Source organism: Seriola lalandi, unplaced genomic scaffold (genome assembly GCF_002814215.2).
Source record: "Seriola lalandi dorsalis isolate HSWRI2012SDOR001 ecotype SW California unplaced genomic scaffold, Sedor1 jcf7180002054609, whole genome shotgun sequence".
NCBI classification, from domain to species: Eukaryota; Metazoa; Chordata; class Actinopteri; order Carangiformes; family Carangidae; genus Seriola; species Seriola lalandi.
This window is the reverse complement of record NW_019525162.1, coordinates 582032-604814: the sequence shown is the minus strand read 5'-3', so window position 1 is coordinate 604814 and position 22783 is coordinate 582032. Positions and strand designations below refer to the sequence as shown.

Sequence of the window (22783 nt, the reverse complement as noted above, 5' to 3'; positions counted from 1 at the left end):
CCCTTCCTTCCTGTTCCTTTTTCTAAAATCCAGGCCATGCTGTCTCTTTCTGCAGCTCCATTTCTACAGTTTTTATTTTTCCAAAAGAAATGTCTGCACTGCTACTTGCCAGTAGTTCTAATTTTTGTTCAGCCACTCCTCAACTACAGCATATAATACTGGTGCCTACTACATCATTTCAATTTAAGTTAGTGCTGTTTCAACTCAGATACAGTAAATGTGCCCAGTTGTTTTCACCTTAGAATCATCATTTGGACTCTGCCACATTAGTTTCCACTTTGAGCATTATGCAGACGGAGGCTTGATTTATGGCTGTGTATTAAAGGGTTAAAAAGTTTCTATGGAGACACCCTACCTGTGCTGTTGACTCCACCATAGCTGATGTGTGCTGCCTCACAAATGTACCTACAACTCAGGGCTACTGCGGTTACAGAAATACCACATGGAGACCACAAGAACTGAAATTGGTCAGCATGGGCTGTGAATAATCCCCAGCCCACACCAAAATATCTTCCTTGGGAACTTCCAATTTTGCACAGTGTAAACTAAACTAAATATGCCATTATTTGAGGTTACTGTTGTTAATCGGATCATGCCAGAGAAAACAGCAGCTGCAAAATTCTCACCTTACATCACACCCTGATATTCTGACTCCACCATTCATGTTCTCTGTTGCCATCTGTCGATGTGTCACATGCCATGTCATCCATTATGGCCATGGGAACGCACAATTAAAAGTGAATGTATAATAATTTAAGGACCTTTTCTGCCCCTATTTAAGTTATGGTTGTCTTTCAGGGTCAGACACCACAGGTTCCTTTGGAACAGACTCCTCCCAGTGTCCTGGCAGCTTTGGCCCATGGATTTGAGCAGAGAGATGTTGAGTCTTCTAAACCTACTCATAAAATCAGGGTTGACTTCAAGGTATGTTACTTTTTACAGTGCATGACAAATCTTGTAATATAAACCTATTTCTTACATTCTTATATCTGTTCAGTGGGTACAACAGACATACGATTCCTGTTTGATGCCACTCATTCTAAAAATAAACTTGGGTTTTAACATTTTAACTTTTTTTTTTGATCAAATGTTATTTATTCCTCAGAAATTGTATTAATCTCAGATTGTTACAATGCCATGTCACTAATGTAGTAATTAATCTTGTCCACTAGAGGTCAGTGGTTATTTCTTAATTCCAAACTGAATATACCCCCATGACTAGTTAAAAATCTTTCAGTTGACCACTCGACAAAATGTAACTTGTAAACCTACCACTCTCACAACCAACACTGTTCCATCATAACTGAAACAGCATGACATAAAAAATTCTATATATGTGTCTGTTTATTTATTTTTTTTAATGGATGATGGTCAGCAGACCGCAAAATTACACTGGTACCTACTGGGATCCTTCTCTCATACATTATTATGTTGTTATTGTGTTGTGTGTCATTTTCAGGAGGACTGTACTTTGGAGAATGTCTGGAATATGGGTGGTTTAAGTATACTGACCTCTGCACCGCTCATGCCACCCTATGTCTGCTTCCTTTGTGCCAGTAAAGGGCAACATGACGTAAGTGCTCTATACATTCTTCTGTATTTTAATTGAAACTGCTGATCTGTTACTTTGTCATTCTGACCATCTTAAGTTTATAAACTATTAACTGGATCTTATAGTGTTGTTATACATAGATTACACATGTTACACATTATCATACAGATAAGAATTAATAATTTTGTCATATTTTAAATTTATGTAATGACAATTTTTTGATTATGTGAATATCTTTTTTCAGATGCTATATTGCCAAGTGTGCTGTGAGCCCTTCCACCAGTTTTGCCTTGAACCATCAGAGCGCCCCTCTGAAGAGAACAAGGAAAACTGGTGTTGTCGTCGCTGCAAATTCTGCCATGTGTGCGGCAGGAAAAACAAGCACTCAAAGGTAGAACCTGCGAATTTGGCTTGTTTTGGGATATTTTACTTGTCAATATTAAAGTTATTCAGTCCGTAAACATCACATTTTTCATGTCTCCCTCAGCCTTTGTTGGAATGTGAACGATGCCAGAACTGTTATCATGCTTCCTGTTTAGGACCCAACTATCCAAAACAAAACAAGAAGAGAAAAGCTTGGGTATGTTCCTGGTTCTTCTTCTTCATAAAAGCAAAGTCATGTATGCTTACTGTTAACATGCTGAAGCAGGAGCACATTGGTTGCCTGTGCTAATATGATGGTTTTTTGTGCAGGTTTGTATGACATGCATCAGGTGTAAAAGTTGTGGCGTCACACCAGGTAAGAGCTGGGACACTGACTGGAACCACGACAAAGGCCTCTGTCCAGACTGTTCAAAACTCTATGAACAGGGTGAGGAGAATTTAACCTTGACAGTACATTTATTAATCATTTGATAATATGTCCAGTTCTGTATTATATACCTACATTACCAATCTATGTTGTGGCTAAGCATCTTTATTTTTCTCTCATAAGGTAACTACTGTCCAATCTGCTTCAAGTGCTATGAGGACAATGACTATGACAGTCAGATGATGCAGTGTGGCACCTGTAACCACTGGGTACATGCCAAGTGTGAGGATCTAACAGGTAATTTTTCTTCTACATGTTTTTGAGGATAAAAATATCCTAAGTAATAACATCAATATTATTTGTTATTAACTATTAATAGTTGAGCATGCATTCAAAACAATTCAGATTTTTTATTGTGGATTCCTGCTTTCTTTAGAACGCAGTAAAGATGCTCTAGGTTTGTGTGTATTTTGTTTAGAGGTGAATTCTCCTCATCTCCGCCGCTAAACTCCTCTCTCTTGTAAAATTATTTCAGATGAGCTGTATGAGATCCTGTCCAGCCTGCCAGAGAGTGTAGTGTATTCGTGTCGGCCATGCAGTGTGACCCAGCCCAGTGCCTGGAGAGAGCTCCTCTACATTGAGCTCAGGGCTGGGGTGGAGAAGGTTCTAGCTTGCTTGCTTTCCTCCACCCTCACCCAGCACCTTGTTACCTGCTCACAGGTAAGACACTCTGCTTTCAAATGTGCTATGTAAAAAATAAGGCTATTACATGGTGTATATATGTCAGAGTTATTGCAAGACTTAACAAGTACATTGAATACAGGATGTTAAATATGCTGTGGTTTGTGCTGCAGTGTGAAAAATTGGTCGATCCTGACAGTGGAATAGAAGGACAGCCAGCCTGTGACCTCCGAGCTGTAGGCAAGAAATTTGACAAGGGCCTTTATACTACGTTGGTGAGTAAACAACCTCTTATTCAGTGTCTGACCACTTGAGTACCACTGTGGGAAAAATTTTCAGTGTTAAATTGTGTGAGCTTTTAAACTTCTTTATTTCAGTAAGAATTGAGAGACACTCTACACATGTAAACACCAGAACGTATTAAATCACATCCCATGTAAACAGATGTCCTGAAATCTTTAGGATTAGTTTCAGTGTGTGCATGTAACCGCAGTCTTTCAGATATGTAAGAACTCACTAATTATTGCCAGACAGGAAACTATGGAGTACAGACGATATAAAGTTACTGACAGACAAATGATATAAAAGGATAGACTTAAATGTAGCTTGAAATTAGGCCACTGAATTGGTTTTCAAAAGGAAATTTAAAGAAAGCTCCTCCTCCTCACTGGTCTGTGGTCGTCTCAAGCTGTCTATTAAGACTGCCTCTAACCGTGTTTCTACAACAAGTGTTCTACAGGGAACGACGCCTGTACAGTGGCAGGGGCAACTAAGATATGAACCTAATGGATACTAAAAAAAAAGATTTTTTATTTTTATTTTTACAGAAAATGTTCCATGAAGATGTGGTTCAGGTGGTACGAAAGAGGCTTGAGCAAGAAGAGGATCTTCCAGAGGAGCGGAGGCCCACTGCCCTGGCACGCTCTTACTACTTAAAGGTGGTGTAAACCTCGAGGGCATGACTGCTCTTTCATTTATCAATATTTTTGTTATTATGTGAAAGGATCCTTGTAGTGCTAAAACCTATTTTTTCCTCTTTTCCTAATGGGAGTTTGAAAAACAAAGTGAAGTTGTGTAATACTTTTAGAAAAGCATTAGCATTTATTAGTGACTGATGTGGTTTTTCTCTTCAGCTCCTCGAAGAGGTATTTAATTGGTTCAACAGCCAAGACCCAAAGGTGTGGAACCCTTGTACCAAAGACTTGCCTATGTGAGTAATAGTTTCCATTTACTGGTTTGTAAACATGTGTACATTCATTTGAAAAATATTCTTTGCATACGTGGTCCTGTAAAATAATGAAATATAGAAATCTAATTTGAACTCTGAAGATGTTTTAAAAGTACTACCTGGAGATAGTAGTACATCATGATGATGTATTTAGTGTACAGCATACCTTCTTGTTTACATATGTGAAAGTTATATGCACTCCTCTTTGGCGTTACAAGAAATATTTATAAGCTTTTTAACTCATTAATTCTTTCTTTCAATAGTGGGATGCTTTTCCATGCTGTTCATCCTCCAACTACAGAGCATGTTTACGCTCAGTGGCAGGAGAGGGAGAGGGAGGAGCTCTCGTCCAGGGCTCCACTGGGGCTCGTGCAGGAGGACAATGGACAAAGCTTAGATTTAAAGGAAGAAGAGGCAGTTTCTCCGATGTCTGGGGAGCCAACAAGCCAGAACCACTTCAAAACCAGCAGGGCTGTCAGGCTCAAATTTAAAGGTAATGCTATCAAGAGGAGAGAGGATCATGAAATTTGATACTTATTTGTAAAAATTCTTGCACAGTGTTTGGGCCTTGAAGTTCTTACTGATTGCACATTTATACAGGGAAAAGGGGCCGGCTTTCAAAAGCTGATCTAGACACTGGATGGTCTAAAGATGATGAGAGACAGTGCTCTTTGTGCCAAAAATTTGGAGACCTCAAACCTAATGTAAGTAAAACATCAACATGAAAATGAACTGTAGATCATAGTACATTGTAAATATTGGACACACATCTTTTCTTTGTTACGCAGTGGGCCTCACATTTTCTTTTGTGTTGTTCAACAGGAAGCAGGCAGGTTGCTGTACTTGGGCCAGAATGAATGGGCACATGTCAACTGCTGTCTGTGGTCAGCTGAGGTGTTTGAAGAGGACAATGGCTCTCTATTACATGTACACAGTGCTGTCACAAGAGGGCGCTTAATGGTTGGTTATTACTCTACCATAAAAACTGATTAGCCTGTTAGTGTAATAATGTGTATTAATTACTATATTATTAGAAATCTGGCTTTGATTACAGACAGACTTGTAAATGAAGCGATTAGTGATATTTTAAAGAAAAAAATCTGAAAACAATACATAAGTAAGGCTCTGCTACTTAATTGCTTTTACTATGTAAGTTTGACATTTCATCCTTCACCCCCATCAACCCAACCCCCTCTTAGCGATGTGAACGCTGCAACCAGACGGGTGCCACAGTGGGCTGCTGCCTGACATCCTGTCAAAGCAACTATCACTTCATGTGTGCCCGCTCCCGTCACTGTGTGTTCCAGGATGATAAGAAGGTCTATTGCTACAAACACAGACATCTGATCAGTGGCAGGGTAAGTTTTGTTCCTCCATATTGTGTCTTAATGAATGTTGCTACAGTTTCAAGGTTTGCAATTTGAGTGTTTGTTGTCTTATCACTTCTTGTCCTTGTACAGATGATAGCTGGTCAAGAATTCGAGGTAAACCGCAGGGTGTATGTGGATTTTGAGGGGATAAGCCTCCGCAGAAAGTTCTTGACAGGACTGGAACCAGAACTGATCAATGTGATGATTGGTAAGAGCCTTTCTTTTAGTTGATTGCCTCTTTCATTCCTTGACATTTACTAACATGAAGTTATGTTAAACCAATAATTGGTATCTAATTTTCCACTACACAGGTTCCTTACAAATAGACAAACTAGGTGTGCTGACAGAACTTTCAGCTAGCAAAGGCAAACTGTGTCCTGTGGGTTTTCAGTAAGTTGTATTTCATAATTTCTCACTTCATTAAATGAAGATATTGATGATGATTGATGATATATATTTTAAATATTTTAAATGAAAAAGACCTTTAAAACGTTGTTATTCTTTCCTAAGGTGTTCTCGTTGGTACTGGAGTACAGTTAATCCACTGCGCCGGTGCAAATACACATGTACAGTCAGGGAGGTCCGGCCCATTGTGCCTGAGAAACCTGTTGAGGAGATGCCTGACCAAGGAGACAACCGCACCATTGCTCACAGCCCCTGTCCACTACCTGGTGCGTTTTTTTTCTCACTGAAAAACTGAAGTACATCAGGAAGTAAATTTATAGATAACGATACTAATAATTTGTTTTGATAAATCATCAGAATCTGAAGCCCCAGAGACTGATATAACAGAATCCCAACCACCAATGGAGGAAGGCTTTGTCCACGGACCTCCCTCCAAGTTTGATCATGGAACAAGGCCAAAGATTCCCAGTTATCCCCAAACTAGAAGACCAGCTGGAGGAATGTCCCGACCTCTGCCATCCCCAGGTAAAATATAAATTCATATAATTTTTTGGTAAGAATCCAATGAAAAGCATGCAAGTCTTAAGCTGCTGATTAATTCTGTTTTCTTCTTAGGGGTAGCCCAGTTGAAACCCCACCACATATTAACCATAAGTGATCTGGAGGAGACTAGAAGGGCTCGTCGCCATAGCCCACACTCGCAAACACCAGGCCTACGCAGTCGCATGTCGCCCCCTCCTCTCGGCCCTCTGCCTGGACCAATTACCCTTCGTGCTGGAAAATCTTCCCTTCCCACTTCCCCACTGTTTCCACTTGGTACAGACAACCTGATAAGCTCTCCATCATCCCGCCCAGTCGGAGGTAGAAGTGCTTCCTCTGTCCGATGCCCTGGAAATACAATGACCCATTGTACCTCATCTTTCTTTCCCCAGTCTCCCTGGCAGGATAGTGCAGGAAGCTTTCCTTCTCCAAGTCTGTCTTTCTCTTCATCCATACATTTACCCAGAACTCGATTATCATTTGATCTGAGCCAGTCAGACTCGGTCGAGGTGCCACACAACTTCTTAGCATCACCAGAGCCTGAAGATGTCTCTCCAGCAAATGGTACATCACCCCAGGGGGACTTAGACCAACAGAAGGATGAAGAAGAATTTCCCTACAGTTCATTCCACAAAGATCCCAGCCTGAGTCTGGGCCAAGAGATGAGGACAGAACTGGAGATTGAAGAGACACTCCTGAATGAAGGCGTAGCAATGAACTGTGGGGGGCAGATAGTAGTTGAAGGTGATGATCAAGAGGAATTTTGGGGAAGAGCCCAAGACGTCCACAAGAGGAAGACCCTTGTTGCCAACCTACCACGGTCTGCTGCCTCAGCCAGGGATGACTTAGGAAACACCTCTTCTGATGATGATATGGAGCACTATTTTGATTTCTCACGGACAATAGTCAGTCGTCCCATATCAAAAGATCTGTCCAAGTCTCCCTCCTCCCCTTCCTCCCGGCCTATGGCTCAACTGGATGGTGTTGACGACGGCACAGAAAGTGATACAAGTATAGCAACCAACGAAGATCCTCAGAAAGTTGAGGGTTCTACTCAAGCTCGGATACAAGCCAAAAACCTAAATAATAAAAATGTCCCTGGATCAGAAACTACAAACAACACAGAAGTTGTTCAGAGCCTGTTCCCCGAAGCCTCATCCAATGATAAGCACACAGATTCTTCATCGGTTACCATCTCGGTTGTCAGCAAAAGTCCTACAGATAGTTCACCTCAAGATCCACCTCAATCCTCTAATGCTAGTCAGTTAAATGAGGAAATTTCTGCAAACTCTCCATTCAAAGAACAAAGCTCTGACACTCCTTTAGTAAATCAGGAGACTGTGCTTCCTACTCCAGCTCATGATGCTCTGCCTAACCTACTCACAAAGGTGCCTGAGACCTCATATTCAGAGGGGTTATTCCAGGGTTCCGGTTTAGGGTTTGCCCCTGAAACAGCTCTGGTTCTTGAGAGTTGTGAAACTAGTCCACATTTAACTGAGATGGCTCCTTTGCTAGAGGGCACGCCAATTGAGAACCAACAGTCTGAAGCTTGTAAACCCCTGAATTCAGAGCCTGACAGCAGCCATTTTGTATCGTCAACTGAGGGGTCTGCTGTGTTAATGAACCACTTAACAGGCAATACAGTGGAACCCTCACTAGCAGATGCTGCTGACACAAGTCAGGGCGCCTTGCTGGATCTTCTTCAGCCCTCCCCTTTAATGTCTACAGATGTACAAAACCCCTCCCAAGGCCTTGTAGACTCCTTGCAGATGTACTCCTGCTTACCAGGTTTCAGTCAGCCTCCTCTAACAAGTATTACACTTCAGCCAGTAACACATGACTCAGCAACCTTCCCATCCATGGAGCCTCTGTCTACTAAATTAACTACCCTCACTCCAGTTGGAGATGTGACACAAACACTGCTAAATGTTGCCCCTCAAAATGATCCAGTGCTATCAGCTACATCAGGCACTTGTCCCCCAGCAGGAACTTGTGAAACTCTCTCTGTACCTATCTACTCCACACAAACACAGCCGCTGGGTTCTACAGCTGTCACCATTGTTTCTTCCTCTGCATCAATACCATCTCTTTCTGGGCTGTCAGCGCAGTGTTCAACTGCTCCAACAGCAGTTCAAACCACCTCAGCCCCTGTGATCTTAAATGGTTACAGCTCTTCATCTTTGCAGAAGGAAGCTGCATCTGGTCACACAATCTCCATCAACTTTTCTACTCCCAGGCCAGCTTTAGAACCTCAACAGCCAGTGCTACCCCAGGCGTTACCTGGCCATGCCATTCTTACTGTGAAAGAGGTGGGTGGTCCAAATGTGGATCCTACGCCACACGTCCTGCTGGTAAACCGCCTTGGGCAGATCTTTGTGAAGAATCCAGAAAGCAACACTTTCCAGCTGCCCACTCCCAACTCCCCTTCCTATAACTGTGTCACTCAGATTGCAAGCCTTTTGCAAAGCAACGCACTGTCAGCCACACTAGCAGCAGCGGGTAACATGACTGCTCCTCAACCTGGGGCCAATGTGGCAACAGCAGTTCCTCCGGCAGTTACACCTGCAGTTCAGAATCCAACCACAATTACACAGCTGCTCGCTCACAACAGCAACGGTGCAGTGGCATCAGTTAATGTGAAGAAGCCAAGGAAGAATGCAAAAACATCAAAAGATGAAGCTGCCCCAGAACTGAATAAACCAAAGAAGAAAAAGGAGTCCAATGCATCCAAAAAGTCCAAGTCGTCCAAGTCATCCAAGGCCTCAGGACAGCCTGCTCTGTCAACTAAGAATCCTCCCATGACTCCTGCTGAAAGTGCCCAAGCAATTATAAATCAAGCAATGGCAAGTAACTACACCCCCAAGTGGAGTGGACTTCGAACACTTAGCCCCTCCTCACTTGTTTTGCCTCCTGGTCTATTAATTGAACCAGAGCGTCAAGTGTCACCTCGCTCACCATCACCAACACCAGCACCAGCTCCTGCTCCCCGCCCTCGTACCCACGTCCGCATGAAAAGAGTGTCTTCACTTTCAGACCGTATCGTCACAAAGAAGTCTAAAGTTGACTTCCTGCAGCCGGAACCCATCAGTGAGGATGAGGAGCGGCGCAGACCTGCCTGCCAAAGCATCTCCAGCAGGGCTTCAGGAGTCCGCATCAAGACACCAACAGTGAAAGAAGTATTAAACCTGGACGAGTTAAAGGAGGAACACATAAGTGATTCTGACAGCACAGGGTAAGATTTACTCATCTTAAGTAGGGATGCAACTACTGATTATTTTTATTACCATTTACTCTGATTAGTCTAAAATATCTTGCTTGTGTTGTCTGACCATCAATGAAAAACCCAAGGACTTTTCATTTACTATCATAAATGATAAAGAAAAGCACCCAAATCCTTACATTTGACAAGCTTTGCTTCTAAATATTAGATGTAATCTTTTACATCTTTTTGGACTTTCTAGACCAATACTTTGTCAATGTTTCCATTGTGGGTCAAGGAACAATATATTGCATAGATAATCAGTCTTACACTGAAAGCATTGTTATGAATAGAAAGTGTTCCATAAAGCTAAATGTCAGATAAGATACGAAACAGATATGTGTGTTCCCTTTACCATTGTAAGCGATGTATATGTATGCATATATTAAATGTATATAGTTTGTGTTTTAAAGTTTTTTTTGAAAAGCTTGAGTACTTGTATCTTTCTCAGGTCAGAGCCTTGGGATTACATCTCCCGGGGTGAACAAGGCAAGCAGCATGCTTGGGAACCAGTTGGACACAGCACCCTGACTGACTGGAAGAAATACTCTGGTAATCTTGAGTTTTAAATGCATAATTTAATGATTTCTGTGAATTGAAAAATAATGAGTTCAGAATGTCTGCCATGTATGCTATGACTGTAACTAATGGATGTGACTTAATGTTTAAGAATAATCAAGTCAGATTTTTTAAATATAGCCCACTTCAATTCGCAAATCTATACAGCGACACCCTCTGTCCCTAGGCCCTTGAATAGGACAAGGAAAAACTCCCTTAACAGGAAAAGGAGGAGCAACAGAGGAGGGATCCCTCCTTCAGGATGGACATACTTTCAATAGAAGTTGTGTACAGAGTAGACCCACATAGAAGGTTTACAGTATGACTCAGCCTCAACCTTTCCACTGTGGAAGGAAATGGAAAAATAGTCTCAAAGGCTAACTGTATAAATGATCTTTTATTAGGTGCTGCTTTGCCCTCAGATGATGAATCACCGCTGTCTGAAGAGGATGAAGAATGTCCAACTAACAGAGACCAGCCACACTTGCGATTTGAGATAACCAGTGATGATGGTTTCAGTGTGGAGGCGGACAGTATCGAGGGTAAGGCTATATTTAAAAAAAAAAAAAAAAAGTACATTTTTTGGGCTTTTTTTTTTTTTTTTAATGCCTTTATTCAATAGCACACAGTAGAGAGACAGGAAATGGGGAGGCAGAGAGAGGGGGAATGACATGCAGTAGAGGGCCGTCCGATGCGGGACTTGAACCGGGGCTGACTGCAGCGAGGACTGTAGCCTCTACACATGGGGCGCCTGCTTAGACCACTACGCCACACGACGCCCCTATATTTAAAAAATTTACATTTTAAAATTTCCCTCAAAGCTCAAAATTAACTTAACAAAATAATAAAGTGAGTTTCTTGTTTATAGTATTTTTGTTGGCATTTATGTTAATTGTATTCACTCCATTTACTCTCAACTCTCCTTTCAGTGGCTTGGAAAGCAGTGATAGACGGGGTGCAGGAGGCACGAGCAATTACGAGGCTGAGACCTCTTACCTTTCAGAGGATCACTGGTGCCCGTATGCTGGGTCTGGTCCATGATGCAGTGGTGTTCTTGCTAGAGCAACTTCAAGGAGCTCACCGTTGTCATCGCCATACCTTCCGTTTCTTCAAACTGTTCAGCCAAGAGGACGACTTGCCTGTCAATCCAAGCGGCTGTGCCCGCTCCGAGCTCTATCTTAGGCATGATAATTTTTATAAATTTTAATTCCCGGATCAGTTCAGCTTATTGATCTTGAGTCTTTCTTGATTCTATTCACTCAGTACTATGATAAAAATTTGGATGGACAAGAGTATTTTTAACTAGTATTTAACTTTTTGTAATTGACTTTTTGAATTGCTTTATTGATACTCCTCTGGACCTGACATTATTTTCTCTTAACAGGAAGTCCACGTTTGACATTTTTAACTTCCTGGCTTCTCAGCATCGGCAGCTTCCTGACATTGGGCCTTATGATGATGAGGAAGATGAGGTTCTTTTGAAGTCCACAAGGTCAGTCTTCACCTCATTAGTTTAGTAGATTTTTGGCTGGGTTAAAATGCATTCTTTTTTTGTTTTTGTTTTTTTGGATGTTTTTAATGACTTAATTTCTGCTCTTTCTTTTAGACGGGCAACTAGTTTGGAGTTGCCCATGGCTATGCGCTTCAGACATCTAGAACGAACATCCAAGGAGGCTGTAGGCGTCTACAGGTCAGAACTACATTTGCAAAATAATAAGAATTCTATGGTAAATGGACTTTGGGCTTTTCTAGTCTTACTGACCACTCAAAGTGCTTTACAATATTTGCCACATTCAATCATTCACTCACATTCATACATCACATTCATGCGCTAACTAACTTGTTAAAAAAGTTGTACTAACAGGAAGCTTGTAGTCATAGCAGAGCCTGAGCAGGAAGATATAAATCAAAGAAGGGAGTGGAAAAGTAGTAGATAGTATTTAGCCAAGATAGGACTCCAAACCTCAGCATGTTCACATGCCATGAATAAGATGACACAAATGGGTAAGCTGCTGCCCATATATTCCATCAGTTTCATTTTGATGAGAGGGACTAAGAGGAAAACTCAAAGGGCAAAACAAGGCTACACACCAAATCTCTGAAACAAGACTGAGAGTCTACTGCCATGTTGTCTTACTGTAAAAAGTTATTTTTAAAAGATATTGTTATTCAGCAGGTAATGTTTACTATGTTTACCATCTTAGTGTTAGCATGCCAATATTTGCTGATTAGAAATATACAGAAAGTATGAGTTACTGAGTTGATGCTGATGGGAATTCCACCAGTTTTTTTAAACCAAAAAAGTATTTGTCAAATTAAAATTTTGACCTGATCAGAGATTTCTGAATAGTTTTTTACTACGTCTTGACATGTAAGATTTGTCAGTGTACTAGCCCTGTGTTTCAATAAATGAGCTTACTGCACAGTTCTACTAACACTTTCCAAGAACTAAAGATCTAGAAAAACTAGCTGCTGACTCACAGTTGACTTATCGACACTGTTGCCAACTTGAACGTCCCAGGAAATGAGCTTGTCTGATGTATGTGTGTCTATTGTAGGTCTGCTATACATGGCCGTGGTCTTTTCTGCAAGAGGAACATTGAAGCAGGGGAGATGGTTATTGAATATGCAGGCATAGTCATCCGTTCAGTGCTCACTGACAAAAGGGAGAAGTACTATGATGGCAAGGTTGGTCGGTTTTCTCTTTTTATCAGTTTCATCCTAATGTAGGTCAGTTATCCAGTAATTGATGGTTAAAGTTGGGAAAGGTTAGAGGATGCAGTTTTTATTTTTATTTTGCAATTGCAGGGTATTGGCTGTTACATGTTCCGCATTGATGACTTTGATGTGGTGGATGCAACCATGCATGGCAACGCAGCAAGATTCATCAACCACTCTTGTGAACCTAACTGCTACTCACGAGTGATCAACGTGGAAGGCCGGAAGCATATCGTCATCTTTGCTCTTAGGAAGATCTACAGGGGAGAGGAGCTCACCTATGACTACAAGTTCCCCATTGAAGACGCCAGCAACAAACTCAACTGCAACTGTGGGGCCCGGCGATGTAGGCGTTTCCTCAATTGAGCGATCACTTGAATGAGAAGGGGAGGATCCTGTTTACTAGTAAGCCTTAAAGTAAGGTGGCACTGGATTGGGCTTGGGGAGGAGGTGGGCAGTCCACACAGCAAGGGAATTAGCCACTATGAGACCAGTCAATAACATTTGGCTAGTTAGAAGTGATATGTGGACATTTTATGATTCGGAAAATAAGAGGAAGAGAACCTGCACAGAAAATTCATTAACTTTTGAGAAGTTTGTGTTCACAAGGTTCTTCTGCCTGTGAGGAGTTCAGATGTACAGCTGGCACAGCAATGTCACCCCAGCAGTTAATATTGTGTAGGCAGGACAACAAGACATTTAAACCAGAAACTGAAAATATGAGCGGCTCCTGGATCTGTACGATCGACTCCAACGGAATTTCTTTGATACACACGTCAAGCCTTATCTGTTTGAATCATTGCTGAAAACCTATAGCTAGCATTTGAGGGATTCCTTATACTTTTTATTCATTTCTGGGCGGGAGGGGTGTGTCTGTCTATAGTACACTTGTAATCACAAATGCTCCATCCTCCAGTGATGGGAACATTTATAGCCCCATCCGTGCAGTGGTGAAGTCAGTTATTGAGCCATACATTCACCCACACCTTTTATTTGTGCGTTTTATCTAATGGTTAACACTTCTCACGTTGTTAATATTTTTTCTTTTTAGACTTTTTTTTCGTGAATAACGGAACAACCATGGTGCTAAGCTTTGAAAGGTCTTCAGCGTCTTTAGTTGGACTAAGATGTCCTGCGAATCAGGAATTGTTTAGCTGTTTATTCACCCTGCTGAGATCATGTATCTTAAATTTATGCACTCAAGCAGTACTCTTACTGTTATTGGAATATAGTGTCTGCTAGTTTTCAGACTTTAGGTCTGCTGTTTTTCTTCTCTTTGTTTTCTCTTCCTGTGTGGAGTTAAAAATTGATTATTGCAATGTAACATTTTCAGTCAGTAGTGTCATATTTATAAAGATGGAAACAAGACACTTTTTTGTCTTGATGTACAGTGTATGTAGCAAACACTACCCAAGCCAAAAGTGAAGAGTTATGGTGAATATCCGTTTTTTAAATATATATTTTATTACTCTCATGGCAGATGCTCATTACCTATTGCAATAAGACTTTGCTGCCCTACAGTTGCACAGAAATAACCATCAAACATACAAATTCTCTTCATCTTTGTGAAACTTGCTACAGTTTATCTCTTAATCAGGGATGGCACTGGTATAAAGCATCGCCACTGAGTGTGTGCATTCAGCTCCTGCACCAGGCTTTTTAAGAACATGGTGCACAGACTTCCTAGATGTTGCTGTTGCAAAAAAGTCAGTCTGAAATGGAGCTGAGAGAATGCACTCAGCACCTTAAAATAATGTTTAACGTTGTTCTTAGTCCATGTTCAGTGCTGTCATTGATGAGGCTAATTGAATTCACACACTGTTTAAATTGTATATTTATTCATGTTTTGATTTATACTTTTAATGGTAAAAGGTTGTGCTTTGTATAAACGGTGGCGGTCTAGTGTATTAGGAGATCTCCCCCATTTGTATCCTTTTTTTTTTTCTTTTTTTTTTATTGTTTACAAATGATGTCCTTGGTTTCACTAATTTACTTGAATTTCCATTTTGGGCAGTTATGTCATGCATTTAAGCCTTTATGACAAATTGTTCTAAAGCAGGTATTTTAAAAAAAAAAAAACAAACAAAAAAAATACTTTTTTTTATTTTCTTGTTATGATAGATTACTGACGGTCTTAGAATCAACCACAGGAGTAAAGTGAGCACTGTTTGCCTTCCCAAGCCCATGATCATCTTTTTTTTTTTTCAACCCCTTTCGCTCCAAAATTAGAGCAAATTTCCATCATGTTTTGTCTTTATCCCCTTTCCTTTTTGCATGTCCAATCACTGGGATGGAGCCCAGATTAACATGTGTCAATCACCTAGCTGACAAAAAGAGCAGAGTCACTCCCAACTCCTTGCAAGGATTCTACCTCAGCTGTTTAGACAGATGTTTGGGAATACTGATGCAAAACGAGAGGATGATAATTTAAGAGTAGCTTGATTCTAATGTCCTGCAGAGCCTGTGTGTTTGTGTGTGTGTGTGTGTGTGTGTGCGCAATGAAGGATGCAAAGCACTAGTCAAAACCTGAAGTTATCATGACCATCTCTCCCAGAATCTGTTAAGAAAGCTGTATGTTATATATACACACACACATATATATATATATATATATATATATATATATAAATAAATAAATGAATATATATATACATATATATATATATATACATACATATATATATATATATATATATATGTATATGTATATATATATATAGTAGGGTTATTTTAAAGTAAGTGTAAAAGACATAAAAATGAGAAAATATGTGATCTTTAAATTTACGTCTTTGTTACATGTACAAATAAACCCTGAGTTTGTAAATATTTGTATACATATTTCTAAACCTGTTTAATTTTTCTATGCACTTTTTTATTTATAATGTTATTTGCCTAATAAAGATGTTACGATGTTTGAACAAACTCAATTTTTTTATTATTAAAAAAGATAATAAATGTGCAGCAATAGGAACTTAGTGGAATATTACAATATTATTTTATCAACATTTTTCATGGTTGTACAAAGATTATTTTAACAGACACAAGGGAAAGGGATACTATATGGCAGGGATATTCAACTAAGTAGTCCAGGGCGCCACATTTCCCGAAAAGTTAAGGGCCCGGGGGCGGTACATTTCCTTAAGTGAAAAAAAGGCAAACAGAAGAGAGCACAGAGAATGCAAAAGTTCAAGATGAACTGAAATTACCTATGCTTATAATGCCAGACAACTAGGGATGGTCACCATTAAGATACTGTATTGTTAAGCAAACTTCAATACTAACCACCACCACCCCTTACAATTTCTTTGTAGCAAAAAATATATTTATAATTAAACAATTGATTGACAAGTCGGAGTCTTCCTGCATGTCGCAAGTTCAACAGGCCTGCTATATGGCCATCTCGTTCAGTCTGAGTTGGGCAAGGACAGCAATGGCGTCATTGCGCTGCATTTGTCTGAGCAGCTTGACCAGGTGCCCCACTGTCCAGTCAGGGTACCTGCTGGTGACCCCCTCCAGCAAAGCTTTCAGAGGGCTTTTACTGTCCTTCATAGAGTAGCTGTAAGTGATCCAGGTAGAGGAGAAAGAGCAGTGGGATGCCAGATGTTTAGTGTTTTTCACTGTGGGGCTGTCTGGATCCAACAAAATGACCAACTGTTCCAAAACATCAAGGTTGTCCAGAACTGTCTGTAAAGGTGCTAACAGGATTTCAGAACCTACAGAAGAAAGATGGTGGGTGTTAAAAGGCCTTATTTTGTCTATTTTTTTCACAATTATTTTAATTTGTGTTGTTAGAGCTGTTGGTGCAGTGATGTAAGTGAGCAACATAATGAGGTACACAAAATATGCTGATCAGCTGCCAGTCTACATTGGCTGCAAGTCTGGTTTCAGTTCATTGTTGCTGCTCAATTCTGTTAATGGCAGAACAATAAACACATGGTCCTTAAATATTCAAAGACTTTTTAGCCATACATAAGTTTGTATAAAACCGCTCCTACCCTTCTTACCCCGGAGCTTAACAATGTCCCAGGAGATATTATGAATAAAGGATAACATCACAGATGTCCAGTTTGGCTGTACATAGAAATAACTAAATTTTCACTCACTGAGAATGTCCTTCAGATCATCGTTGCAAACAGGAGCATGGAGGGGAGGGAATCTTTCACTGATGAATGAAGATCTTCTGCGGTAAACCAATGCTGTGTGCTGGCCTGTGTGAAAGACAAAATTAATGTCAAATGCACCTCATTATCCCCACATTAACATTACATTCCTATATAATAACATGTCTGCCAGATTCCCATTCTTTTGGTTTTTCCACAGAAGATTTCTCTTCATTTCTACGCTCACTTATCTGTGTCTAAACCTTTATTTTCAATTTGCAAACCTCTTTTCCGCTTCATGTAGATCATGAAAGCAGATGAAACAACAAGTATGATGGAAATCAGGACAGCTAATGGTACTGCCCCTGCAAAAAATAGAAAAAAAGTAATGGTTAAATTGTTAAATTTAGACTGTAGAAATGTGGTCTTGTAATATAAGTGTATGCTTAACTTACAAAGTAGACTAGAACTAGCAGTTTCTATTGACTGCCTGTTGAGGGTAGTTGATATCATTTCTGCATCTGGGTTAAAGGATCCTTGGTTTGTCTGAAACTGAAATGAAAAGAGAAATCTCATTGGGTGACTATACATGAGAGACTGTCCTGTTATTGCCTCTGTTTCTTTTTTGCAGTTACAGTATATTCTGGCTTGCTGTGTTTTGAGCCTTGTGTTAACTTTATTTTGTATATAATCATAAAAAAATGTATTTGTTTGATGTCGGTTGTTCAGTGTTTGCAAGAACTGTGTTGAATCTCATTTGCTGCTTCGGTTTTGACTCAAGCCACAGTCATCAACAAAATGGACACACCTATTTGAGATCAGCGACCGGATGTGATTGCTGACCAGACAAGAGGAAGTTGGACTGAGTGAGGCGCAGAGAGGAGGACGCTGGAGGACGTAGCCACGAAGCTGCTTATATTCACCCAGGCCAGCTGAACTCTCTCTGGACATCTGGGCGGAGCTGTTCAGACAGGGCACATATTTGCACTACAAAACGTTGCGATGGACTTAGAATACACTAGTTCTCGTTTTATTTTCTACTCATTTAGCTTTCCTATATCTATGGCATTTTTTTAACACTAGATATTGCGTCTATAATGCTAGTTTGGTAGTTCTCCACTATGCATTACCTCTGTTAGACGAGCACACGGAGTCTTATAGGTGGCGTTGTCACTACGAACCCCTCCTCGGTCCACATTACATTTAGGCTACCTGACACTTCAATTAGGAACATCTGTAGGCTACATCTGTTCAGTCATGGAAATTATCCAATCAGCCAATCACGTGACAGCAGCACAATGCATAGGCTACGGGTCAGGACGTTCAGTCGACTCAACATCAAACATCAGAATAGGGACAGCAGGTGAGCTCTTTTTTGCGTTTCTTTTCTCTTTTTCCAACAGGTGATCTCAATGACAGAGGTTTGAGTTTTTCTGAAACTGCTGCTTCCTGGCGTGCAGCTGAAATCAGGTGACGCAGCATTTGTTAGAAATAGTGAGGCTATATAGTGTTTTTTTCTGTTATAACTTACCTACCTATTACAACTATTCTAAGGTAGTTACCTCTGAAACCCACATGACTCAAACCATGAATGTGGGGATTTTTTTTTTTTGACGTGGGCTCATTTCCTTCTCTAGAATGAGAGATGACCTAATCATTTCCTGTCATCTCTTACAGAGTACATGATTAGGCTGATTGTCTGTAAAGGATGATAAAGTTAATATGAATTACCGTTGGCAGTGAGACATGTAGAGATGTTATTGCCTCCTGAGGAGAAAGTGACAACATGTGAGCCAATTCAAAATGCCATGAAAATAATAGCGTCCAGCGTACTCACTTTGACAGGGACTTCGGTCGTCTGCTCTCTATAGAAAATCAGAGAGAGAAAAAAAGCTATCATCGGCTTGTACTCAAAAAAATGTACATAGGCTATTATAGCCTCGTGTTACGTGTTATTTTTGCTGTGTGGTCTGATCTGTTACTGAGCCAGATCATTTGAGTAATGGACGCGCAATTCTTTCTTACCTGTTGTCTTGGCACTCGGTGTCAGTAGTTTGGCTGCAGGGCTTTAAAACCGCATACGGTTGACATACAGTACAAGGTCGGCAATAAAACCAGCTGCCATCGTTGAAAGTGTTGACTTTGCACTTTTTGTGAGGGACCTCGTGTCGCCCTCCGTTGTCATCAAATCCACAATTAGGAGTAATTTCATACCCTATGTTAATGGGAAAATATAATATAACCGGCCATAATATAATATAATATAATATAATATAATATAATATAATATAATATAATATAATACATAACTTACCTGGCTTTAAAGGACACGGCACACATTTCGCAACCCTCTTATCCCAGCGTGTTTTCACATCTAGGCATTTGATGGAGTGCATCACTACTCTGCGCTGTGGTGCAAACAGTTCAGTACACTACATTTTAATGTCAAAATAGAGCACATCTGTACAGATATTGAGTGGAAGCTGTAATAACACACATTAAATCTCTGAGCTGCCCCGGTTATTTCAAATTGGCTAATCCATTCAGACCAGCTTGGTGGGCTGTTGTTTACCGAGTCTAACCATGTCCCATAGCCCAAATTTACCTTTTCTATCTTTCCGGTTTACTTGTTATGTGTTTGTCTGGATTAAAGCCGCACTCCAGCTATTTTACACATTGATGTAGAGCTATCCTGCGGAGCCGCAGGGTGATCTGAGAGAATAAGAAAGACATAATCTGTAGGCTATGATTTGCAATTCGTAAACTGGGTGAGGATTAGTAAAAAGCACAATGAATACAACTTTACACAGCGGAAGCTGAAACGTCCACTGCAAAACAAATCTTGAATCTAGATAAATTGGACTTACTTTACGGATGTGATCGCTGAAATTTTCTATTGGTTTTTCTGTGAAGAAAGAAAGAAGTTTGCAAATACGTGTGCAGTTTACAAGCGCCTGCACACTGCAGTTTGACTAAATTAAATGTGACTTCAGACAGGGCGTTGAGATTACGTGATGTAAAGTTTGAAGGCGTAGTTCTACAGTATGATCATGTGGGGAAGTCCTAAAAAAGATGTTGATTTGAGAGTCTGAGCTCAGACGTTTAGAATAGTAGAAGAAATTATATGTTCCTCTGGTGGGAAAGCTATCCAGATTAAAAATGTGGGATTGAAAAAAAAATGTTTAAGCAATTTTAGCAAATGCATATTATTATTATTAAAGGAGAAACTGAATTGCTTTGTGTTCATCAGTTGCAAAAATAATGACATTTATTTTTATAGCCCCTTTCATAAAGGGTAGGCTATGCAACACAGTGTTACAAAGAACTTACATGCACCAAGTGCTTCACATGAAAAAGACATAAAATGAATATAAAAGCATATAATATAAAGATATAAACAAATAATTGTATCAGCCTATGTCAGTAGGTTAACAGAACATCAGGTGACATTTTCAATTCAATTACTTTTAATCACAGTTTCACCGACTGGAATGAGACTGCAGTTCCATTCAAATTATCACAAATTATACAACAATTAGTTCTGACCAAGTAATTTAAATCGACAAGTCATTCACTGAGTGCTGATATAGAGCATAACAGTGAATTTGAAGAGAAAAAGAGAAAAGATAGTCCTGTGTCCTGGATTTTTATGGTAACGTATTCTTTTCATCTCTCTATTTTGTCCACAGTTTAAATTGGGCCAGTGTATATTGAATATTCACAAATCACTTAGCATTTGCACTTATAGATAGGAGAATTTTGGTGTTGATTCAATCATTTCTGTTACAGCGTCAGGGTCTGTTATGGGCAACCTTATGGTGAAACCACTTTCATCTCAAAATGTCCAAATTATTTGAAATCATTGTTATTAAATGTTTATCCTCTGAAGGTTTTGGAAGACACAGCAGTCATGGTTTGTTAAAAATGATGAATCAGCTCATTCAGAAGCGGAATTGCTTTATGAATATGATGCTGAGAGCTTAAGGGAACTTGCAAAAACAACACAGCAACATCCCACCTGCCATGTGGTTTACAGGGGAATAGTCTTACTATACTCTGAGGTTAGACTTCCCTCAAATAACCTCAAGCTGTGTGTGAGAGGAGGAGATAATGTGGTTGTCTTTTGCTTGTTCCCAGGCCAACACATACTCATCCGTTCCTCTTTCGCACACCATGCCAGGAAATTTTTCTGTTGGCCATGGTCAAGTTTATTGTTGGGAGATGCTTCTTTTCAGTCATACTTGCGTTACTGCCATCCGTGATGACCAGCTGTTTCTGATGTTCCATCTGGACGACCTGAGAGAAAGCCACATGGTGGATGCCAAGGTGTGTGCAAAGTAAATCAAGTCCTGCCAAACAGCTTCAGGGAAGTTCTTGCCACTAGAGCAGACAGAGATTGATCTTGGTTATGTCGGGTCAGACCGACTCTTCTTGGTGGAGCCTCGAGTCATTCAGCACAATATTGACTCTAGCAGTCCAACTCCGGGAACTGGGCCCCGAGCAACTTAGACGACAACAGTTTGAGATTATCATTATCTTGGAAGGAATTGTTGAGGCCATGGGGGAGTAACATATTGATAACAGTAGAAGTAAAAAAAAAAACGAAAAGAGGGTACAGAGGTTGTTATCACAAAAATGAAGGGCAGTAGAAAGCTTCAACATATTCCTGTGCTCTGGTCAAACAATCAGCTTGTCTTGGCACAATTGCTACAGTTAACTGGAATATTTTCCAAGCAGGGAGAACCAAAAGGGAACTTTCAGAACACTCACACCATTGTCCCTGGAAAAACTAAAATCATCATCATCTTGAGCAAAACCTGAGGAATGTAAAACTAATACTATGGCAATTACATGTGTAAAAATCCACCAATGAGGTTCATATTGAACCTCTCAGCACCATATTTCAAACAGCCGTGTACTTGGTTTTCTGACAGTTCCGCGTTATGGACAGTGTGTTATATATGTTTTACTCTTTTCGTGCCCAAATTGGAGAGAAGCTGTAAGAAAACACATTAACAGTAAAAAAAAAACCCAAAATAAAAAAATAAAAACACAGGTATTTGACAGACTATAAATGTTGTATGGAAAGAAAGGAGGAAGCCATCTGCAAATATTTCCTGCAGTTTCTTGAATACCCACTTCCTCAAATTGTTTTTGTGGTCAGGAATGTTTCTCCATAATTGTAGTGGCAGGGGGGGCAGAAACCAGGGCACTGTCATAGATGATTCAATTGCATGAGTCAGCCAACTGGTCAAGTTACACAACTTTTGTGAGTTATGGCCAAAAACATGTTTTGCAAGGTCAAAGTGACCAGTTCAAATTCGAAGAAATTCCCTCAAGGTGGTCCCTTACAAGAATGGGACCTAAAGAAGTATGGGTGGTCGGACAGAGTTTTCAATATTTAGATCAAACCATAGATGATCATCTTACTTTTGAAACCAGAAGAAGAATCCTATCTTTCCTGGTAGGGCTCTGGGGGCTGTTCTAAAGCAGGTTAAGCTTTGTTACAACACATTCAAGGAACTCTATACTCTAAATCTTGTGTGTGTCCGTGTTTGAATTACTTCTGGGGTACTTAAAAAAAAAAACCCCAAAAAGGTAGCCATGTGAAGACAAAAGGT

The 22783-nt window shown here is 40.2% G+C and overlaps 2 protein-coding genes across 6 annotated transcripts in view; one reads left to right on the top strand and one right to left on the bottom strand.

Annotated features, from left to right (window-relative positions):
- The window catches only part of kmt2bb (lysine (K)-specific methyltransferase 2Bb), a 24648-nt gene extending 8664 nt beyond the window's left edge, over positions 1–15984 (top strand). For both annotated transcript variants that reach the window (XM_023419816.2, XM_023419815.2), the window contains exons 11-36: positions 799–924; positions 1460–1573; positions 1797–1943; positions 2040–2132; positions 2246–2363; positions 2487–2600; positions 2839–3023; positions 3158–3259; positions 3812–3922; positions 4118–4194; positions 4476–4705; positions 4813–4916; positions 5035–5172; positions 5412–5570; positions 5673–5790; positions 5894–5972; positions 6093–6253; positions 6345–6512; positions 6603–9759; positions 10238–10338; positions 10749–10886; positions 11274–11526; positions 11729–11836; positions 11951–12034; positions 12903–13032; positions 13153–15984. In XM_023419816.2, coding sequence (XP_023275584.1) covers positions 799–924; positions 1460–1573; positions 1797–1943; positions 2040–2132; positions 2246–2363; positions 2487–2600; positions 2839–3023; positions 3158–3259; positions 3812–3922; positions 4118–4194; positions 4476–4705; positions 4813–4916; positions 5035–5172; positions 5412–5570; positions 5673–5790; positions 5894–5972; positions 6093–6253; positions 6345–6512; positions 6603–9759; positions 10238–10338; positions 10749–10886; positions 11274–11526; positions 11729–11836; positions 11951–12034; positions 12903–13032; positions 13153–13428 — 6591 coding nt within the window. In that variant the 3' untranslated portion in view covers positions 13429–15984. The remainder of the gene's footprint in view (positions 1–798; positions 925–1459; positions 1574–1796; positions 1944–2039; positions 2133–2245; positions 2364–2486; positions 2601–2838; positions 3024–3157; positions 3260–3811; positions 3923–4117; positions 4195–4475; positions 4706–4812; positions 4917–5034; positions 5173–5411; positions 5571–5672; positions 5791–5893; positions 5973–6092; positions 6254–6344; positions 6513–6602; positions 9760–10237; positions 10339–10748; positions 10887–11273; positions 11527–11728; positions 11837–11950; positions 12035–12902; positions 13033–13152) is intronic.
- A 54-nt stretch (positions 15985–16038) lies between these two features.
- igflr1 (IGF-like family receptor 1) lies at positions 16039–20145 on the bottom strand. 4 transcript variants are annotated; one of them, XM_023419851.2, is made up of 10 exons: positions 20030–20145; positions 19768–19874; positions 19477–19570; positions 19188–19377; positions 19000–19027; positions 18894–18929; positions 17618–17714; positions 17447–17527; positions 17166–17270; positions 16039–16775 (listed from the first exon to the last, which is right to left on the bottom strand). In XM_023419851.2, the coding sequence occupies exons 3-10, from the start codon at positions 19556–19558 to the stop codon at positions 16450–16452; spliced, it is 945 nt and encodes a 314-aa protein (XP_023275619.1). In that variant the 5' UTR covers positions 19559–19570; positions 19768–19874; positions 20030–20145; the 3' UTR covers positions 16039–16449. The 4 variants fall into 4 exon arrangements, with proteins under 4 accessions (XP_023275619.1, XP_087033699.1, XP_023275621.1 ...); XM_087177573.1 differs by having other exon boundaries at positions 19477–19874; XM_023419853.2 differs by lacking the exon at positions 19768–19874 and having other exon boundaries at positions 20030–20138.
- Positions 20146–22783: the final 2638 nt, after the last annotated feature.